The sequence below is a fragment of the Schistocerca nitens genome, chromosome 11, assembly GCF_023898315.1.
Source record: "Schistocerca nitens isolate TAMUIC-IGC-003100 chromosome 11, iqSchNite1.1, whole genome shotgun sequence".
Taxonomy (NCBI): domain Eukaryota; kingdom Metazoa; phylum Arthropoda; class Insecta; order Orthoptera; family Acrididae; genus Schistocerca; species Schistocerca nitens.
The window spans coordinates 65,861,785-65,880,610 of record NC_064624.1 but is presented as its reverse complement, the minus strand read 5'-3'; the positions used below and the strand labels follow the sequence as shown (position 1 = coordinate 65,880,610).

The 18,826-nt window shown below is 43.9% G+C and overlaps 1 protein-coding gene across 2 annotated transcripts in view; it reads left to right on the top strand.

Annotated features, from left to right (window-relative positions):
* Positions 1–18,826, top strand: part of LOC126212942 (uncharacterized) — a 485,086-nt gene that overhangs the window by 285,519 nt on the left and 180,741 nt on the right. For both annotated transcript variants that reach the window (XM_049940460.1, XM_049940459.1), the window contains exon 13: positions 13,453–13,590. In XM_049940460.1, coding sequence (XP_049796417.1) covers positions 13,453–13,590 — 138 coding nt within the window. The remainder of the gene's footprint in view (positions 1–13,452; positions 13,591–18,826) is intronic.

The window sequence follows — 18,826 nt, the reverse complement described above, 5'->3', positions numbered from 1 at the left end:
GTTTCTGACATTCCACGCCCCGACTCGTAGCTTATTCTATCTTTTTCTTGTGATCACCTCCCTCTTCGCAGCCGCTCCTGGAGATTCGAATGGGGAACCATTCCGAAATCTTTTGCCAATGCATATATCATCATGACACTTTTTGAATTAGAGGCCACATGTTCTGTAGATACAGGTTGTTGTTGTTGTAGTCTTCAGTCCAGAGACTGGTTTGATGCAGCTCTCCATGCTACACTATCCTGTGCAAGCTTCTTCATCTCCCAGTACCTACTGAAACCTACATCCTTTTAAATCTGTTAAGTGTATTCATCTCTTGGTCTCCGATATTTACCCTCCACACTTCCCTCCAATACTAAATTGGTGATCCCTTGACGTCTCAGAATATGCCCTACCAACCGATCCCTTCTTCTAGTCAAGGTGTGCCACAAATTTCTCTTCTATCCAATTCTATTCAATACCTCCTCAACAGTTATGTGATCTACCCATCTAATCTGATTCTCTCCTTGTCCAAACTATTTATCGTCCACGTTTTACTTCCATACATGGCTACACTCCATACAAATACCTTCAGAAACGATTTCCTGACAAATCTGCACTCGATGTTCACAAATTTCTCTTCTTCAGAAGCGCTTTCCATGCCATTGCCAGTCTATATTATGTATCCCCTCTACTTCGACCATGATCAGTTATTTTACTCTCCAAATAGCAAAACTCCTTTACTGCTTTAAGCGTCTCATTTCCTAGTCTAATTCCAGCAGCATCGCCCGACTTAATTCGACTATATTCCATTATCCTCGTTTTGCTTTTGTTGATGTTCATCTTATATCGTCCTTCTAAGATACTGTCCATTACGTTCAACTGCTCTTCCAGGTCCTTTGCTGTGTCTGACAGAATTACAATGTCATTGGGGAACCTCAAAGTTTTTATTTCTTCTCCATGGATTTTAATACCTATTCATAATTTTTCTTTTGTTTCCTTTACTGCTTGCTCAACACACAGCTTAAATAACATCTGGGATAAGCTACAACGCTGTCTGACTCCCATTCCAATCACTGATTCCCTTTCGTGCCCCTTGACTCTTATAACTGCCATCTGTATTCTGTACAAACCATAAATAGCCTTTCGCTACCTGTATTTTACCCCTGCCACCTTCAGAATTTGAAAGGGAGTATTCCAGTCAACGTTGTCAAAAGCTTTCTCTAAGTCTACAAATGCTAGATATGTAGGTTTGTCTTTCCTTAATCTATTTTCTAAGATAAGTCGTTGGGTCAGAATTGCCTCACGTGTTCCAACATTTCTACGGAATCCAAACTGATCTTCCCCAAGGTCGGCTTCTACCAGTTTTTCCATTCGTCTGTAAAGAATTCGCTTTAGTATTTTGCAGCTGTGGCTTATTAAACTGATAGTTCGGTAATTTTCACATCTGTCAACACCTGCTTTCCTTGGCATTGGAATTATTATATTCTTCTTGAAGTCAGCGGGTATTTCGCCTGTCTCCTACATCTTGCTCACCAGATGGTAGAGTTTTGTTAGGTCTGGCCCTCCCAAGGCCATCAGTAGTTCTAATGGAATGTTGTTTACTCCCAGGGCCTTGTTTCGACTTAGGTCTTTCAGTGCTCCGTCAAACTCTTCAGGCAGTATCATATCTCCTATTTCATCTTCATCTAAATTCTCTTGCATTTCTATAATACTGTCCTCAAGATCAATAGACCCTCTATTGTATAGACCCTCTACATACTCCTTCCACCTTTCTGCTTTCCATTCTTTGCTCAAAACTGGGTTTCCATCTGAGCTCTTGATATTCATGCAAGTGGCTCTCTTTTCTCCAAAGGTCTCTTTAATTTTCCTGTAGGCAGTATCTGTGTTACACAGATACAGGTTGTGTTCTTAATGGAGTTATTTCTGTTGCCTTCTGCATCTACATACCTACCCAAAGACAAGAGACTGCCTGTTCATCCTTTGGCAGAATGAAGGTGTCTTCTTACGATGGAAGTCTTCGGCCGCCAATGTTGATTATAAATCGAAGTTTATGTAGTGGCGGGTTTCGAAAACGGAGCTAAGGATGTTTTGATTACGAATCAAATACGCTGCTCCTAGACCATGGGCTTATAACGTTGGGAAAAGCCGGCTCTGTGTAACCAGCTGATAATTTATTTTCCCTGCTTCTGACATGGCCCCTACTGCTATATCTTGCCGGTGGAATTGACTGCTTCTAGATATCATAGTTCTTATAATCATTACACTAAGAGACGCATGCAGCTGTAAACACAGGCGCTCAGCTAAATGCCGTGTTCTTTGACTTCCGGAAGACGTTCGGTACAGTTCTCCACTGGTGAGGAATGAAGTAAATACTAGCGTCTAGAATATCACACCAACCGTGTGACTGGATAGAAAAGTTTCAAGCAAACAGATCACAAATGTCATTCTGAATGGAGAGGCGTCTTCAGATTTAAAAGAAGCATTGGGCTTGCCCAAAGGGAGTGTTACTGCACCATGACTTTGACAATTACACTACTGGCCATTAGAAGTGCTACACCACGAAGACAATGTGCTACAGACGTGAAATTTAACCGACAGGAAGAAGATGCTGTGATATGCAAATGATTAGCTTTTCATTCACACAAGGTTGGCGTCGGTTGAGACACCTACAACGTGCTGACATGAGGAAAGTTTCCAACCGATTTGTCACACAGAAATGGCAGTTGACGGGCGTTGCCTGCTGAAACGTTGTTGTGATGCCTCGTGTAAGGAGGAGAAATGCGTACCATCACGTTTCCGACTTTGATAAATGTCGGATTGTAGCCTATCACAAATGCTGATTCTCGTATCTCGACATTGCTGCTCGCGTTGGTCGAGATACAATGACTATTAGCAGAATATGGAATAGGTTCGTTCAGGATGCCAACGGCCTCGTATTACTAGCAGTCGCGATGACAGGCATCTTATCTGCTTGGCTGTATCGGATCGTGCAGTCACGTCTCGATCCCTGAGTCAACAGATGGGGACGTTTGCACGACAACAACCATCTGCACGAACAGCTAGACGACGTTTGCAGCAGCATGGACTATCAGCTCGGAGATCATGGCTGCGGTTACCTTTGACGCTGCATCACAGACGGGAGCGCCTAAGATGGTGTACTCGACGACGAACCTGGGTGCACGAATGGCAATACGTCATTTTTTCGGATGAATCCAGTTTCTGTTTACAGCATCACGATGGTCTCATCCGCTTTTGGCGACATCGCGGTGAACACACAACGGAAGCGTCTATTCGTCATCGCCATACTGGCGTTATCACCCGGCGTGATGGTATGGGGTGCCATTGGTTACACGTCTCGGTCACCTCTTGTTGGCATTGACGGCACTTTGAACAGTGGACGTTACATTTCAGATGTGTTACGACCCGTGGCTCTACCCTTCATTCGACCCCTGCGAAACCATACATTTCAGCAGGATAATGCACGACCGCATGCTGCAGGTCCTGTACGGGCCTTTCTGGATACAGAAAATGTTTGACTGCTGCCCTGACCAGCACATTCTCCAGATCTCTCACCAAGTGAAAACGTCTGGTCAGTGGTGGCCGAGCAACTGGCTCATCACAATACATCAGTCAGTACTCTTGATGAACTGTGGTATCGCGTTGAAGCAACATGGGCAGCTGTACCTGTACACGCCATTCAAGCTCTGTTTGAATCAATGCCCAGGCGTATCAACTCCGTTATTATAGCCAGAGGTGGTTCTTGTGGTTACTGATTTCTCAGGATCTCTGCACCCAAATTGCGTGAAAATGTAGTCACATGTCAGTTCTAGTATAATATATTTGTCCAATGAATAGCCGTTTATCATCTGAATTTCTTCTTGGTGTAGCAATTTTAATGGCCAGTAGTGTAAATGCAAGGAAATGTTGGAAAGTAAGGTCTCTGGATTTTTTATGTGAAACCTCTTTGGGCTCTTTGTTATCTTAAAAAAAATTATTAACATCTTACATCTTCATTCTTCATGCCTACATATTTCTGAAAATGTTACCCGGTTGTTTCGCACATTTCTTCCAAACAGGGACGTGTTTCACTGTAGGATGTTACACTTTGTTGACGGAACCGCAACCCCACCTCTAAATCCGCTGCTTCATCACTATTGAAGTGAAGTCGTCGATGGTGTCCTTTATGTTTTGTAAACAGATGAGAATTGTACAGGGCCAAGTCAGACGTCCCAGCTCTCTAGTGTGGTCGGGCATTGTAATGCTCAAGGGGAGGGTGCTCCCCGCGTGGACGAATTGTTCTGTGGTTACAAACGCGATTGCAGCACGCTGTTCCTCACGCACCGACATGAAATGGTCGCGTGGCGTTGATGGCCGGGAGGCCCCATCAGGGGGAGTTCGGCCGTCGGGTTGCAAGTCTTATTTCAGTCTAAGCCGCATTGGGCGAGTTGCGCGTCGGTGATGATCAGATGACGACGAGCGCTACACAACACCCAGTCCACAGGCAGGCAAAATCTCCAACCCGGCTGAGAATCGAACCCGGGCCAGCTGCGTGGTAGGCAGACACGTTACCACTCAGCCAGGCAGGCGGTCACGCACCGATACAGTAACGTCACACACCGCCATGTCACACCCTACAATTCGGATCCCTCTAGCGGCAGAGGCTTCCAACTTGCGTCAGCGGAGGAGGAATTCGACCGAGTAACACGCATTATACGTCACAACTCAACCGATATTGAGAGCAGAATAAAAAATTCGCAGGCCCACCTTTGTGTAAATGACGTAGCAGATGACTTCAGAACTTCCATTAGGTTTTTTGTGGTGATACTGTTCCATGCAGAGAAATCGCGACACTCGAAAAATCTGACAAAATGCAGGATGACCTGCAGACAACTGGCACTTGCTGCAGGTGACCACCAACATAACTAAATGTAACGTATCCAGAACGAGATTTTCTCTCTGCAGCGAAGTGTGCGTTGATATGAAACTTCCAGGCAGATTAAAACTGTGTGCCGGACCGAGACTCGAACTCGGGACCTTTGCCATCCAGAGGCAAGTGCTTTTGCCAGCGAAAGGCAAAGGTCCCGAGTTCGAGTCTCGGTCCGGCACACAGTTTTAATATGCCAGGAAGTTTCAAATGTAACGTACTGCGGATGCCTAGGCAGAACAACCATTGGAAGCTGTTACTTCCATAAAATATCTAGAGTGCGCATACGACGATACTGATCTTACAACTTATCTTAGAAGATAGGCTACGGAAAGCAAACCTACGTTTCTGGCATTTGACTGCAATACTTTCTTTCAAATTTGAAGGTGGCAGGGGCAAAGTACAGGGAGCGAAAGGCTATTTACAATCTGTACAGAAACCAGCTGGCAGTTATAAGGGTCAAGGGCACAAAGGGGAATCAGTGGTTGAGAAAGAAGTCAGACAGGATTGTAGCCTATATTCGATTTAAATCAATCTGTATATTGGGCGCCGGCCGCGGTGGTCTCTCGGTTCTAGGCGCGCAGTCCGGAGCCGTGCGACTGCTACGGTCGCAGGTTCGAATCCTGCCTCGGGCATGGATGTGTGTGATGTCCTTAGGTTAGTTAGGTTTAAGTAGTTCTAAGTTCTAGGGGACTGATAACCACAGCAGTTGAGTCCCATAGTGCTCAGAGCCATTTTTTGTATATTGGGCAAGCAGTAAAGAAAACAAAAGAAAAATTTCGAGCAGGAATTAAAATACATGGGAAGAAATAAAAACTTTGAGGTTTGCCGACGATATTGTAAATTTGTCAGGGATAGCAAAGGACCTGGAAGAAGAAATGAACGAAATGAAAAGTGTTTCGATAGGAGGATATAATATGAACGTCAACAAAAGCAGAGCGAGTATAATGTAATGTAGGAAATGAGATACTCAAAGTAGAAGATGAGTTTTGCTATTTAGGGAGTAAAATAACTGACGACTGTCGAAGCAGAGAGGATATAAAGTGTAGACTGGCCACAGAAAGAGAAGTTTCAGAAGAAGAGAAATTTGTTAACATCAAGTATAGATTTAAGTGCAGAAAATCTTTTCTGAAAGTATTTGTATGGAATGTAGCCATTTATGGAAGTGAAACATGGACGATGAATAGGACAAGAAGAGAATAGAAGCCTTCGAAATGTGATGCTACAAAGGAATGCTGAAGATTAGGTGGGTAGAGGTAATGATTCGACTTGGGGAGAATAATTTGTGGCACAACTTGACTAGAAGAAGGCATTGGTTAGTACGATATGTTCTGAGGCATCAATTTAGTACCGGAGGGCAGTGTGGAGGGTAAAAATCATAGAGGGAGACCAAGAGATGAATGTATTAAGCAGACTGAGAAATATGTAGGGAACAGCAGCTATTCGGAGATGAAGAAGGTTGCACAGGATAAGGTAGCATGGAGAGCTGCATCAAACCAGTCTCTGGACTGAAGACCACAATAACAACACGCGTCGGAGCGATTTGAAGCGGAACCAGTACTTAAATTTACTCAGATGTAAGACACATGTTAGACTGAGATTCACTGGAAAAATATTGTGGAAATGTAGTGCATCAACAAAGTAAGTGGTTAACAAATCCATCATTCAATCAAAACTTGAATACTGCTCATCAATGTGGGACCTGTACGGTATAAGATGGATAGTGAAATACAGAAGATACTAAGAAGAGCAGCACTTTTTGTTATAGATCCATTTAGTATGGGCGGAATCTACTGTTAAAGTTCCAAGAGCATACATGCCTAGTATATCAGTGTGGCCGTGCCCTCCGTTCAGTACTATCTGAAAAAATGCATCTTAAAACAATTATTCAGCAGTTAAGCGTCCACAACCATGTTAAACCACTCATTGTCTACTACACAAAAGTTAAGAGACTCCTACAGGTTAAATTCAGTTCTGTGTCTTAATCACCCTATTCCTCCTACCGATCTACAGTCCTTCATGACAAACAAATTTGCATTTATTTTACCGTACCAAGTAATCCCTTAGATTTTACCTGACATTTTTCCTATCCTTCTGTCATCTCTGGAGTAAGTGAAAAAGTACAATTGTGCAGTTTTCGTATGCTTTGGCTCTTGACCTGTATTTGCTGCGATAGATCTCTTCACTATGATGCTCACGGTAGTTCACCTGCATCCCTGCATTTCTTGTTCATTATTGCACATGTATAATTTTGTGTTGACGAGTTGTCCATTGCGTGATCAGAAATTCTGTTCTAAATGGTGCTAATTGTCTCTTCATTCCCATTCTGAAATTCTGTAACTTGCTAACACGATTAAGGGCTAGAACACTCCATACTATAACTCATAAAATGACAAACAGACACTTAAATAATTACAAATCCAGAATACTACACTTGTGTCCAGAATGAAATCAATAAACAGAAATTTTTGCAAGGTTGCGCTTATTTTGCCACAAAACAGTATAGACAGGTGATACAGTACAAACAATGTACACAATAGTTCAAATGGCTCAAATGGCTCTGAGTACTATGAGACTTAACTGCTGCGGTCATCAGTCCCCTAGAACTTAGAACTACTTAAACCTACCTAACGTAAGGACATCACACACATCCATGTCCGAGGGAGGATTCGAACCTGCGACCGTAACGGTCGCGCGGTTCCAGACTGTAGCGCCTAGAACCAGTCGGCCACTCCGGCCGGCAATGTACAGAATAGAAAACCTAAACAACTGCAACGTGCACAACAGTAGACAAAGATGGTCTTCACTTTTTTGTAACCTAACACATTTCCACACATTCTGATACCCGTTTAATATTCCCACTATAGGGTGTGGCCAACTATGGCAGCAATACAGGGCTGACACTGACGGAGCGTGCTGTGAATAACGTCATTATTGTCATGTTGAGGCAAAACGCCCATGTGCAGCAGCTCGCAAGCTTGGAGAATTGTTGGTGGGTGCTGACTCGTTGCAATCCGTCTCCTTAGCGAATCCCAGACAGCTTGCGTGGAATTCAAGTTGGGAGAGCGAGCAGGCCACACTATGCCTGCAGTATCTTCTGTTTCCAAGAAAACATCAACCACTCGTGCTCTATGAAGTCGAGCATTCTCTTCCATCAGTTGATATCTGGGTCCACAGCACCTCGCTCTTGAGCTCCCAAGACCTCATCACAATAACTGACAGCAGTTAAATCTTACTGATTCACCCACACAATTTCATAAACAGGTGTTCGAGTGATCAACATAATCCCTGACCACACCATTATAGATCTTCCTCGATATCGGTCTCTTTCCACCATGTTCAGGCGTCGAAATCGTGTTCCATATTCCCTTCAGATGCGAATCCTACGACAACCACTCTCCAGACCAAATCTGGACGCATCTTTCAATTGGCCCACTGTTCGACTGTGGAGGCATTTTGATGACTCCAGATGAGTGAGAGGTAGACATACAGCAAGTCTCAGACATTAAAGGCCACTCTGCCGAAGCCTTCAGTACACCGCTTGCCTATGATACAACACCTCCAGTGGATGCTGCGAGGTCAGATGCCAGTTGCTGCGCAGTATTGAGGCGGTACCGTCGCGCCCTTACAGCCAAATAACGGTCCTCTCTATCTGATGTGGTCGGCCCTGCCATGGCTGTCGCGGTAATAGTTTCGGTCTCTATAATTTGTCGCCACATCCGAGAAACAACAGATCGATTCACGTTAAGCCATCGGGCCACATCGATTTGCGACTGTTCAGCTTCCATTGTTCCTACGACCCTCCACCGAAGAGAGTCTGGTAGGCGTCTTCTGCGTGCCATACTGCACGGTCTGTGACTGTGTATACAGTGAGTGTGGATGTGGGGCTATCCGGCAAACACTGCTCCATTTGATAGGTCCCCTGACGTCATAGTGGGCACGGTTGTCTGTTGACCGAAATGACATCTGGTGGTAGTAGTAGTAGCTTTATTCATCTGTAGATCTCATTTTACAAGGATATACGACATGTAAAAGTATTTACAAATTTAGATCAATTTAAATAAGCTAATTCGTACACACATATATTTAAAGACTTCTAGTTAGAGACCATCATTAGATTTACTCCTGGTATACAATCCCTTTTAATAAATAATTTATTAAATAATGTAATGCTGCACTGTTCACTCATATCTCACTCTTAGTCACTGCACACACTATACACACATTGTTTCATAACACTTGACTCACTACACACACACACACACACACACACACACACACACACACACACACTTGTGATCTCTGGGGCATTTTCTGTACTGCAACTTCCCATTTGCTATCCTGAAAAACTGAGTCAGCATCCCTCCATAATGAGTGAGATGTTGAGCTCAGAAAGAGTTAGAGGTATTAGTATTGTGCTACACATAGCTTGGGGGTTAGTATTTCTAGAAAGGAAAAAAGATGGAAGAAAACAAAAATTGAAGGTGTTATGTGGAATTTTGGATATTTTATAATCATTATTATTATTATTTATTTGTATAACATTTTTTTACCAAACCCCTATTCTGTTTTAGCTAAATAATTCTTCAATGTATAAAATGTATTGCGTAACAGGTACTTTTTAGCTGCCTCTTTAATTAAGTGTATTTTTGCAGTTTCTGTAATCGCTTTTGGTTATTGTACAGTTTTATTCCTTGGTACAAATGCTGTTTTGAGTTTTAAGTTTATTTTTTCTTTGTAAATGAAGCCTATCTCTTGTTGCATGGTCATGGACAGAGCTGTTTGTGCAATGATTACCAATGTTATTTTTAATATCTACAACTGACTGGTAAATCTATTCACATGGAGCAGTTAAAATCCCCAGTGTTTTGAACAGATCTTTACAATGAGCTCGACTAGTACTTTTAGTTATTATTCTTATGACTCTTTTCAGGAGTTTGAAAATTGTGTTCATATTTTTTTGCATTTGTTCCCCAAAAAAGAATTCCATAGCTAAGAACAATATGTAACTAAAAGACACTGCATGTTACACACTGACGATTGGATTCTAAGGGAATAGCATGCTGATGACATTCTGTTTGCAAGTACCTTTGTGTGTTCACACCACTTCAACTGAGAATCAATATTCATTCCTAGAAATTTTGCATTTCTTACGCAGTCTATAGAGGGGCCATCTACATTTAATTTAACATTGTAATTTTTCCTCTTCAAACTGAAATTCATGGCATTAGTTTTCTTGATGCTCAATGTCACTTTATTGCTTATTCACCTGTCACAAGCTTCCTTGAGAGTTTCATTTGCTATCTCTGCAAGGAGTTCTCTTGTTTTCTCATTGGCTGTAATATTTCTGTCATCAGCAAAGAGAATTTTTCCACCAAGAGTAAGACTATTGGGAAAATAATTGATGTATATCAGGAGCAGTATTGGACCTAATATGCTACCTGTAAAACTCCTATATTAATATATTTTGGTTCTGTTAAGCGTTTTACTAATTGTTTGGATCAATTAGAAGTATATGTTATCTCTACTCTTTGTACCCTATCTCTTAGGTATCAGCGAAACCAGTCATTAGCTACCCCTTTTATTCCTAATGCTTCTAATTTAATTAATATAATCTTTGTGTCGACAGCATCAAACGCCTTAGAAACATCCAAAAATATTCCTGTGACACACTCATCTTTATCAAGAGCAAAAGTACAACTATTGTGAATTCTACTATGGCTGACTCCGTATTTTTGCCAATTCGGAAACCAAAGTGTGATTCCCTTAAGAGATTGTATTTATTCACTTAATTAATTGACGAGTCTTTCATAATTGCTTCTATTATTTTTGAAAATGATGACAAAAGGGAAATTGGCCAGTAATTTTCTATATCTTCTACATTACCTTTCTTAAGCTAAGGTACAACTCTTTCCAGTTTTAACTGCTCTGGAAATGTCCCTGATGTGAAGGATTCATTTATTATATTTGTTAAGGGGCCTTGTATAATGTCTATACATTGTTTCAGTACACACTTTGGTACTTCATCTAAGCTTACTGCACTTTTTATTTTATAGTTTTTGAACAGTTTTATTGACTTCATTCTCTGTGACTGGAAGTTACATCATTGTATTTAGTGCAACATTATTTACAGGTGTTATATTTGTTTGGAGGAATTTTTGCTGTAACTTCTCTGCAATACTTGAGAAATGCCCGCTTACACAGTTCTTCTGTGGAAAACGATCGTATGGACATCTGTTGATTGTATGATGAAACTTCCCAGCAGATTACAACTGTGTGCCGTACCGAGACTCGACCTCGGGACCTTTGCCTTTCGCGGGCAAGTGCTCCACTAACTGAGCTACCCAAGCGTGACTCACGACCCGTTCTCACAGCTTCAATTCTGCCAGTACCTCGTCCCCAAGGTACCCGCAGAATTGAAGCTGTGAGGACTCAGAACCTTTGCCTTTAGCGGGGAAGTGCTCTACCACCTGAGCTACCCAACCACAACTCACGACCTTTTCTCACAGCTTCAATTCTACGGGTCCCTTGGGGACGAGGTACTGGCAGAATTGGTCGTGAGTCGTGCTTGGGTAGCTCAGTTGGTAGAGCACTTGCCCACAAAAGGCAAAGGTTCCGACTTCGAGTCTCAGTCCCGCACACAGCTTTAAGCTGCCAGGAAGTTTCATATCAAAGCACACTCCGCTGCAGAGTGAAAATCACATTTTGGAATATGTATGATTATACTGCGAATGAGGCATGGGATTGGCTAATAGGTGTTTGTTGCTTTAATTTTGGACATCAGCGTAGCTGCTTGTTCTATGGAAAAGAAACTAAATTTTTTACATGAAAACCTTATTTGCATCAACTGACGTCGTTGTTTCGGTCCTCACTACGCATACTGGTCTAAAACGCCTGTTCGCGCTAGTGTGCTGTGCGCTAGCCCCTTCATCCCTGCTCAGCTACCGCAGCCTATGTCCATTTACACCCGCACTCAAGCTCTGACTTCCATCCTCAGTTTTTGTCTATTCACTTCCTTCCATTACCCAACTCACGTTTCATGGATGTGTCCAGATCCATCCTACCTATCATTTCACTCTTTTACTCAAGTTTGTGCCGGTTGTGCTATTTGACTGAATGAGTGGGTTCAACTGAGAAAATTATAACCATCAGTTGTCAGCGCTGATATTCCGTAATAATATCAATTTGGCCAAACTGGCTCACGTGAGGCTACCATATTAGCACTCACTTCGTCTTCAGGCCACCGTGTCATCCTGTGCTGAGGATGCGGATAGGAGGGGCGTGTGGTCAGCACACCGCTCTCCCGATCATTATGATGGTTTTCTTTGACTGGAGCCACTACTATTCGGTTAAATAGCTCCTCAATTGGCATCACGAGGCTGAGTGCACCCCGAAAAATGGCAACAGCGCGTGGCGGCCCAGATGGTCAACCATCCAAGTGCCGCCCGGCCCGACAGTGCTTAACTTCTGTGGTCTGATGGGAACCGGTATATCCACTGCCGCAAAGCCGTTGCCCAACCATATTAGGGACGAGTCATAAAACCACTGATTATTGAAACAGCCACTACAAATGGCACACTGGGACCCTAAAGCATATTGTCTGGTTGCTTCCTGCAGCAATAATACTCTGCTGCCGTGGCCATGTAATAAAGTCAAGGAGTGCTCAGCTTTAATTATGAGAGTAAAAAGTTCTTCCAACCTCGTGTAGCATCACTGAACAGAAAAGAAAACCCGCTTTGTACTCAACTGAAATAAGTTCATCGCATTAGCACACGAATCCCCTCATCAAGTAAGAGAAATACAGTGAGTTTCTGAACGCAATATTCTGTTTACATTCTGCCAAAAGCAAAACATTCGCTGCTTCTTACCTTTTAATTATAAATCATTAACTCCGATATTGTCAGCAATATTCGTGGCCTGGCACGATGAAAATAATTACGTCAGTCAGTGTGGACCATAGAAGGGCGACTGGCCTGTTGTTCTGGCACGACACCTGCACCTGTGACCTCTCTCCAGCCCTGCTGATTGTTTTCTGATGTTCACCAACCACCCAATCAATCCACGCAGGTATTCAGTCGCTGGCTTTGTGAAGCTCTGTGGTACCTCATAAATTCACCTTCTCCAAAATTTTCGAAAACAAATTGCAAAAATTATTTGCCCCTCCATGACCCTTATGCCCTCACTCACCTGATACATTTAACACATCATCCTACCTTTCCACTGCAAGTTACTTCTTCACGAGTGAATTAAATATGTCAAACTGTGGCAATAAACCACATGAATCCCCTCATCCTTAAGCTATGTGCTAATCTAGATGCAATCTGATGTCCTACGATGTGCCATCTGTCATACAGGCAATAGTTTCACAACTACTGTGAAACTGTTGCAGGAACTGGCTGACCATAAACAAATATCATGCTATTAATCTATAGTGCCGTAAAATATGACCGCATTTCTTTCTATTTTTGGTATTTAGTGAAGAACTGTTTTCTGGCCTACAGACGTCAATCCAAACAATAACTGTTTTTAAAATTATATATGTGTTCTAGCATGTGATTTGGGGATGTATGGAGCATCTTGCCGGCAGAAGTGTGGGAAATGCAAACATGGTGAAACCTGTAATCGGTACACTGGAATGTGTCGCTCTGGATGCTCCGCTGGATTCTATCCACCGTATTGTAAGCAGAGTAAGTATAAATGTCAAAACACCGGTTTCTGCACCTGTCGAATGGACCGTTCCGTACGGCATAACTATGACTTTTTATTGTGATGTTTTACACTTCAGTCTAGCTAATGGTTTCCTTTAATCATGATAGTAGTTCTAGAAACTAGTAAAAAGCTAATGTATTTAACACGAACAGAGATTGTATTTACTAATGACGGAATAATTAGTTATCGTCCTCACTACATTTTCCTTAGGTTGTTTCCTGTTAAAACTCCCACTAAATGTGCGATGCAGTTGTCAGTTTAAGTTAGATCTTGCATCATAAATGAATAAGCATTACAGGATTTTTCTGTATGTCCATGACGTCGTTACACTAGTGCCGGATGACGAATACACGCTACCAATGTGCGTTCACCGCGATGTCGCCAAACACGGATGCGACCATCATAATGCTGTAAACTGAACCTGGAATCGTCCGAAAAAAATGACGTTTTGTCATTCGTGCACCTAGGTTCGTCGTTGAGTACACCATCGCAGGCGCTCCTGCCTGTGATGCAGCGTCAACGGTAACCGCAGCCACGGTCTCCGAGCTGATAGTCCATGCTGCTGCAAACATCGTCGAACTGTTCGTGCAGATGATCGTGGTCTTGCAAACGTCCCCATCTGTTGACTCATGGATCGAGACGTGACTGCACGATCCGTTACAGCAATGCGGATAAGATGCCTGTCATCTCGACTTCTAGCGATACGAGGCCGTTGGGATCGAGTACGGCTTTCCGTATTACCCTCCTGAACCAACCGATTCCATATTCTGCTAACAGTCATTGTATCTCGACCGACGCGAGCAGCAATGTCACAATACGATAAACCGCAATCGGGATAGGCTGCAATCCGACCTTTATCAAAGTCGGAAACGTGATGGAACGCATTTCTCCTCCTTACACGAGGCATTACAACAACGTTTCATCAAGCAACGCCGGTCAACTGCTGTTTGTGTATGAGAAATCGGTTGGAAAATTTCCCCATGTTAGCACGTTGTAGATGTCGCCACCGGCGCCAACCTTGTGTGAATGCTCTGAAAAGCTAATCATTTGCATATCTCAGCATCTTCTTCCTGTCGGTTAAATTTCGCATCTGTAGCCCATCGTCTTCGCGTGGTGTAGCAATTTTAATGATCAGTAGTGTATGTGATCGTTCAGATTTGGGTTATTTGAAATTGTGATCCCTAAGTATTTAGTTCAGTTTACAGCCTTCAGATTTGTGTGACTTATCGCGTAATCGAAATTTAGCGAATTTCTTTTAGTACTCATGTGAATAGGTTCCCACGTTTCTTTATTCAGGATCAATTGCCACTATTCGCACCATTCAGATATCTTATCTAAATAATTTTGCAATTTCATTTGATCATCTGATGACTTTACAAGACGGCAAATTACAGCGTCATCTGCAAACAGTCTAAGAGGGCTGCTCACATTGTCTCCTATATCCTTAATATAAATGAGGGAAAATAGAGGGCCTATTGCTTGGGGAACACCAGATGTTACTTCTGTTTTACTCGATGACTTTCAGTCTGTTACTATGAACTGTGACTCTGCTGACAGGAAATCACGAATCCAGTCTCACAAATGAGGCGATATTCCATAGACACGCAATATACCAGAACTTGCCATTATTTTGCACGGAGAATGGTGTAAGATTCCCTCGAATACCGGCCGGGACATTTACTTACCCATTCCATGACGCCTGGAAGCTGTTTTGAATGACAACGGTTATTCTATAACTTACCTGGTGCGGTAGTGCGTTGTGCTTTCATGCAACGACATATTTTCGCCCACCCCTTGTAAGATTTAAGCGCTTAAATCGGAGTATTGAGTGTGTCTACGAATATGGCCCACTCTATGTCGAATGTGCGGGTAGTCTGTTTGTAAGGAGATAATTCGCAAAAAGTTGGTAGGTGAGGATCAAGTCACGGTCGTGGCTTGTATTTTCAGCACTCATTTCAGGTGTATTTCTAACCTTTTTCACCTTCAGTGAATATTTGCGCATCTATTTCAGCGAGACACGTGTAAAGGAGAAAACAAGCAGCGTGCTTGTGGAAAAGAACTGTGTCCAGCTGTGTGAGCGGTGTGGTGGTGTTACAGGCACACATCGTCAGGCGCAATAGTGGGCACACCTGTTGATTAATGTTATTAGACTCACATCAGCAACGATGTAGCGTGCCCAAACTCAGTTTCCGCATCTGTCATGCAACAGGTTCTGACTCTGTACCAAACTGTTAGCACACGCACAACCTTTGAAATCCGTCACGAGCCTGGGAAGACGTTCGTTGTCCATAAAATAATCCGCGCGAAGTGGCCTCGCGGTTAGAGACACCATGTCACGGATTGCGAGAACCCTCCCACCGGAGGTACGAGGATCGAGTCCTCCCTTAGGCATGGATGTGTGTGTTGTTCTTTGCATAAGTTAGGAAATTGCAAATTTGTTTTGAGGACTATGGGAACAAGTTGCTGAGATCATCTGTCCCATGGATTACGCACTATGTAACCTAACTTAAACAAACTTACGCTAAGAACAACACACACTCCCATTACCGAGGGAGGACTCGAACCTCCGATGGGGGAAGCCGCGCTAACCGTGACAAGGTACCTAAGACCGCACGGCAACCACGCGTGGCCATGAGTTAGGGTAAGTTAGTTTCAGCACCGTGTAAGTCTAGGGACCGATGACCTGTGCAGTTTGGTGCCTTAGGAATTCATACAGACACACTCACACATCCATAAAATAAGTAACAAACGAGTCTGATAAAAACAGGCAAGATTAGGTGGCGGTAAGTATAGCCACATTTTGCGGGAAGTGCCTGAATTAAGCCAAAGACACTAAATTTTGTTATACTCAAAGCATGTATTGGTCTTCTAAATGCGTCTCTCAAAGACGTTTTATATTTCTTGCTTTGTCCATAAATCAGAAGTTTCCAAGGCTACACCAACTTGCCCCATCGAGAGACTTAAGTGTACGTATGTGAGTACTCTTGACACCTTGAGGAAAAAAAGTCCTGAAATAATGTTTAATTTGGGAGAATTGACGTTAGAACATCGTTTCGAAAGTCACGACGTTTTATCACATAATAAACATTCAAATACCAACATATACGTGTAAATATCAAGTAATACATGAGCTCAGATATAAATATTTAGTAGAAAAACGTGAATAAATGGTAGACATCGTTGAACAATATCAACAGTATAATAATGCACTATAACTACTCCGATCCTCTTGACATCCAACTGCATCTCTGAATCTACTTGAGCTAGACTGCGGTACTTGCGAAAGTTTCTCCACGATCCTTATGAGAAAAGACTTCTTCCGATCTCTCGATAAAATTAAATGTTATAGGGATCCTTAACAAGAAGGAAGAAACTTCAAAATGCGCTTGATTATTGACCTCTGTGATTTTGGTCACATAAAGTCTGTATGAAGGAGTCTTTCCCAAATACTTTGGAAACAAGAAAATCACCTTTTTGTACACTCCTGGAAATTGAAATAAGAACACCGTGAATTCATTGTCCCAGGAAGGGGAAACTTTATTGACACATTCCTGGGGTCAGATACATCACATGATCACACTGACAGAACCACAGGCACATAGACACAGGCAACAGAGCATGCACAATGTCGGCACTAGTACAGTGTATATCCACCTTTCGCAGCAATGCAGGCTGCTATTCTCCCATGGAGACGATCGTAGAGATGCTGGATGTAGTCCTGTGGAACGGCTTGCCATGCCATTTCCACCTGGCACCTCAGTTGGACCAGCGTTCTTGCTGGACGTGCAGACCGCGTGAGACGACGCTTCATCCAGTCCCAAACATGCTCAATGGGGGACAGATCCGGAGATCTTGCTGGCCGGGGTAGTTGACTTACACCTTCTAGAGCACGTTGGGTGGCACGGGATACATGCGGACGTGCATTGTCCTCTTGGAACAGCAAGTTCCCTTGCCGGTCTAGGAATGGTAGAACGAAGGGTTCGATGACGGTTTGGATGTACCGTGCACTATTCAGTGTCCCCTCGACGATCACCAGTGGTGTACGGCCAGTGTAGGAGATCGCTCCCCACACCATGATGCCGGGTGTTGGCCCTGTGTGCCTCGGTCGTATGCAGTCCTGATTGTGGCGCTCACCTGCACGGCGCCAAACACGCACACGACCATCATTGGCACCAAGGCAGAAGCGACTCTCATCGCTGAAGACGACACGTCTCCATTCGTCCCTCCATTCACGCCTGTCGCGACACCACTGGAGGCGGGCTGCACGATGTAGGGGCGTGAGCGGAAGACGGCCTAACGGTGTTCAAAATGGCTCTGAGCACTATGGGACTCAACATCTTAGGTCATAAGTCCCCTAGAACTTAGAACTACTTAAACCTAACTAACCTAAGGACATCACACACACCCATGCCCGAGGCAGGATTCGAACCTGCGACCGTAGCAGTCCCGCGGTTCCGGACTGCAGCGCCAGAACCGCTAGACCACCGCGGCCGGCTCCTAACGGTGTGCGGGACCGTAGCCCAGCTTCATGGAGACGGTTGCGAATGGTCCTCGCCGATACCCCAGGAGCAACAGTGTCCCTAATTTGCTGGGAAGTGGCGGTGCGGTCCCCTACGGCACTGCGTAGGATCCTACGGTCTTGGCGTGCATCCGTGCGTCGCTGCGGTCCGGTCCCAGGTCGACGGGCACGTGCACCTTCCGCCGACCACTGGCGACAACATCGATGTACTGTGGAGACCTCACGCCCCACGTGTTGAGCAATTCGGCGGTACGTCCACCCGGCCAACCGCATGCCCACTATACGCCCTCGCTTGAAGTCCGTCAACTGCACATACGGTTCACGTCCACACTGTCGCGGCATGCTACCAGTGTTAAAGACTGCGATGGAGCTCCGTATGCCACGGCAAACTGGCTGACACTGACGGCGGCGGTGCACAAATGCTGCGCAGCTAGCGCCATTCGACGGCCAACACCGCGGGTCCTGGGTGTCCACTGTGCCGTGCGTGTGATCATTGCTTGTACAGCCCTCTCGCAGTGTCCGGAGCAAGTATGGTGGGTCTGACACACCGGTGTCAATGTGTTCTTTTTTCCATTTCCAGGAGTGTATATGCGTGTTCACTGTGGACATGACTATCATCTATTTCAGGTTCTGTCGAAAAATGCTAGTAGAGTTGATTTCAAACCATTCCCAGATCGGTTCCTTGCTTTTTCGAT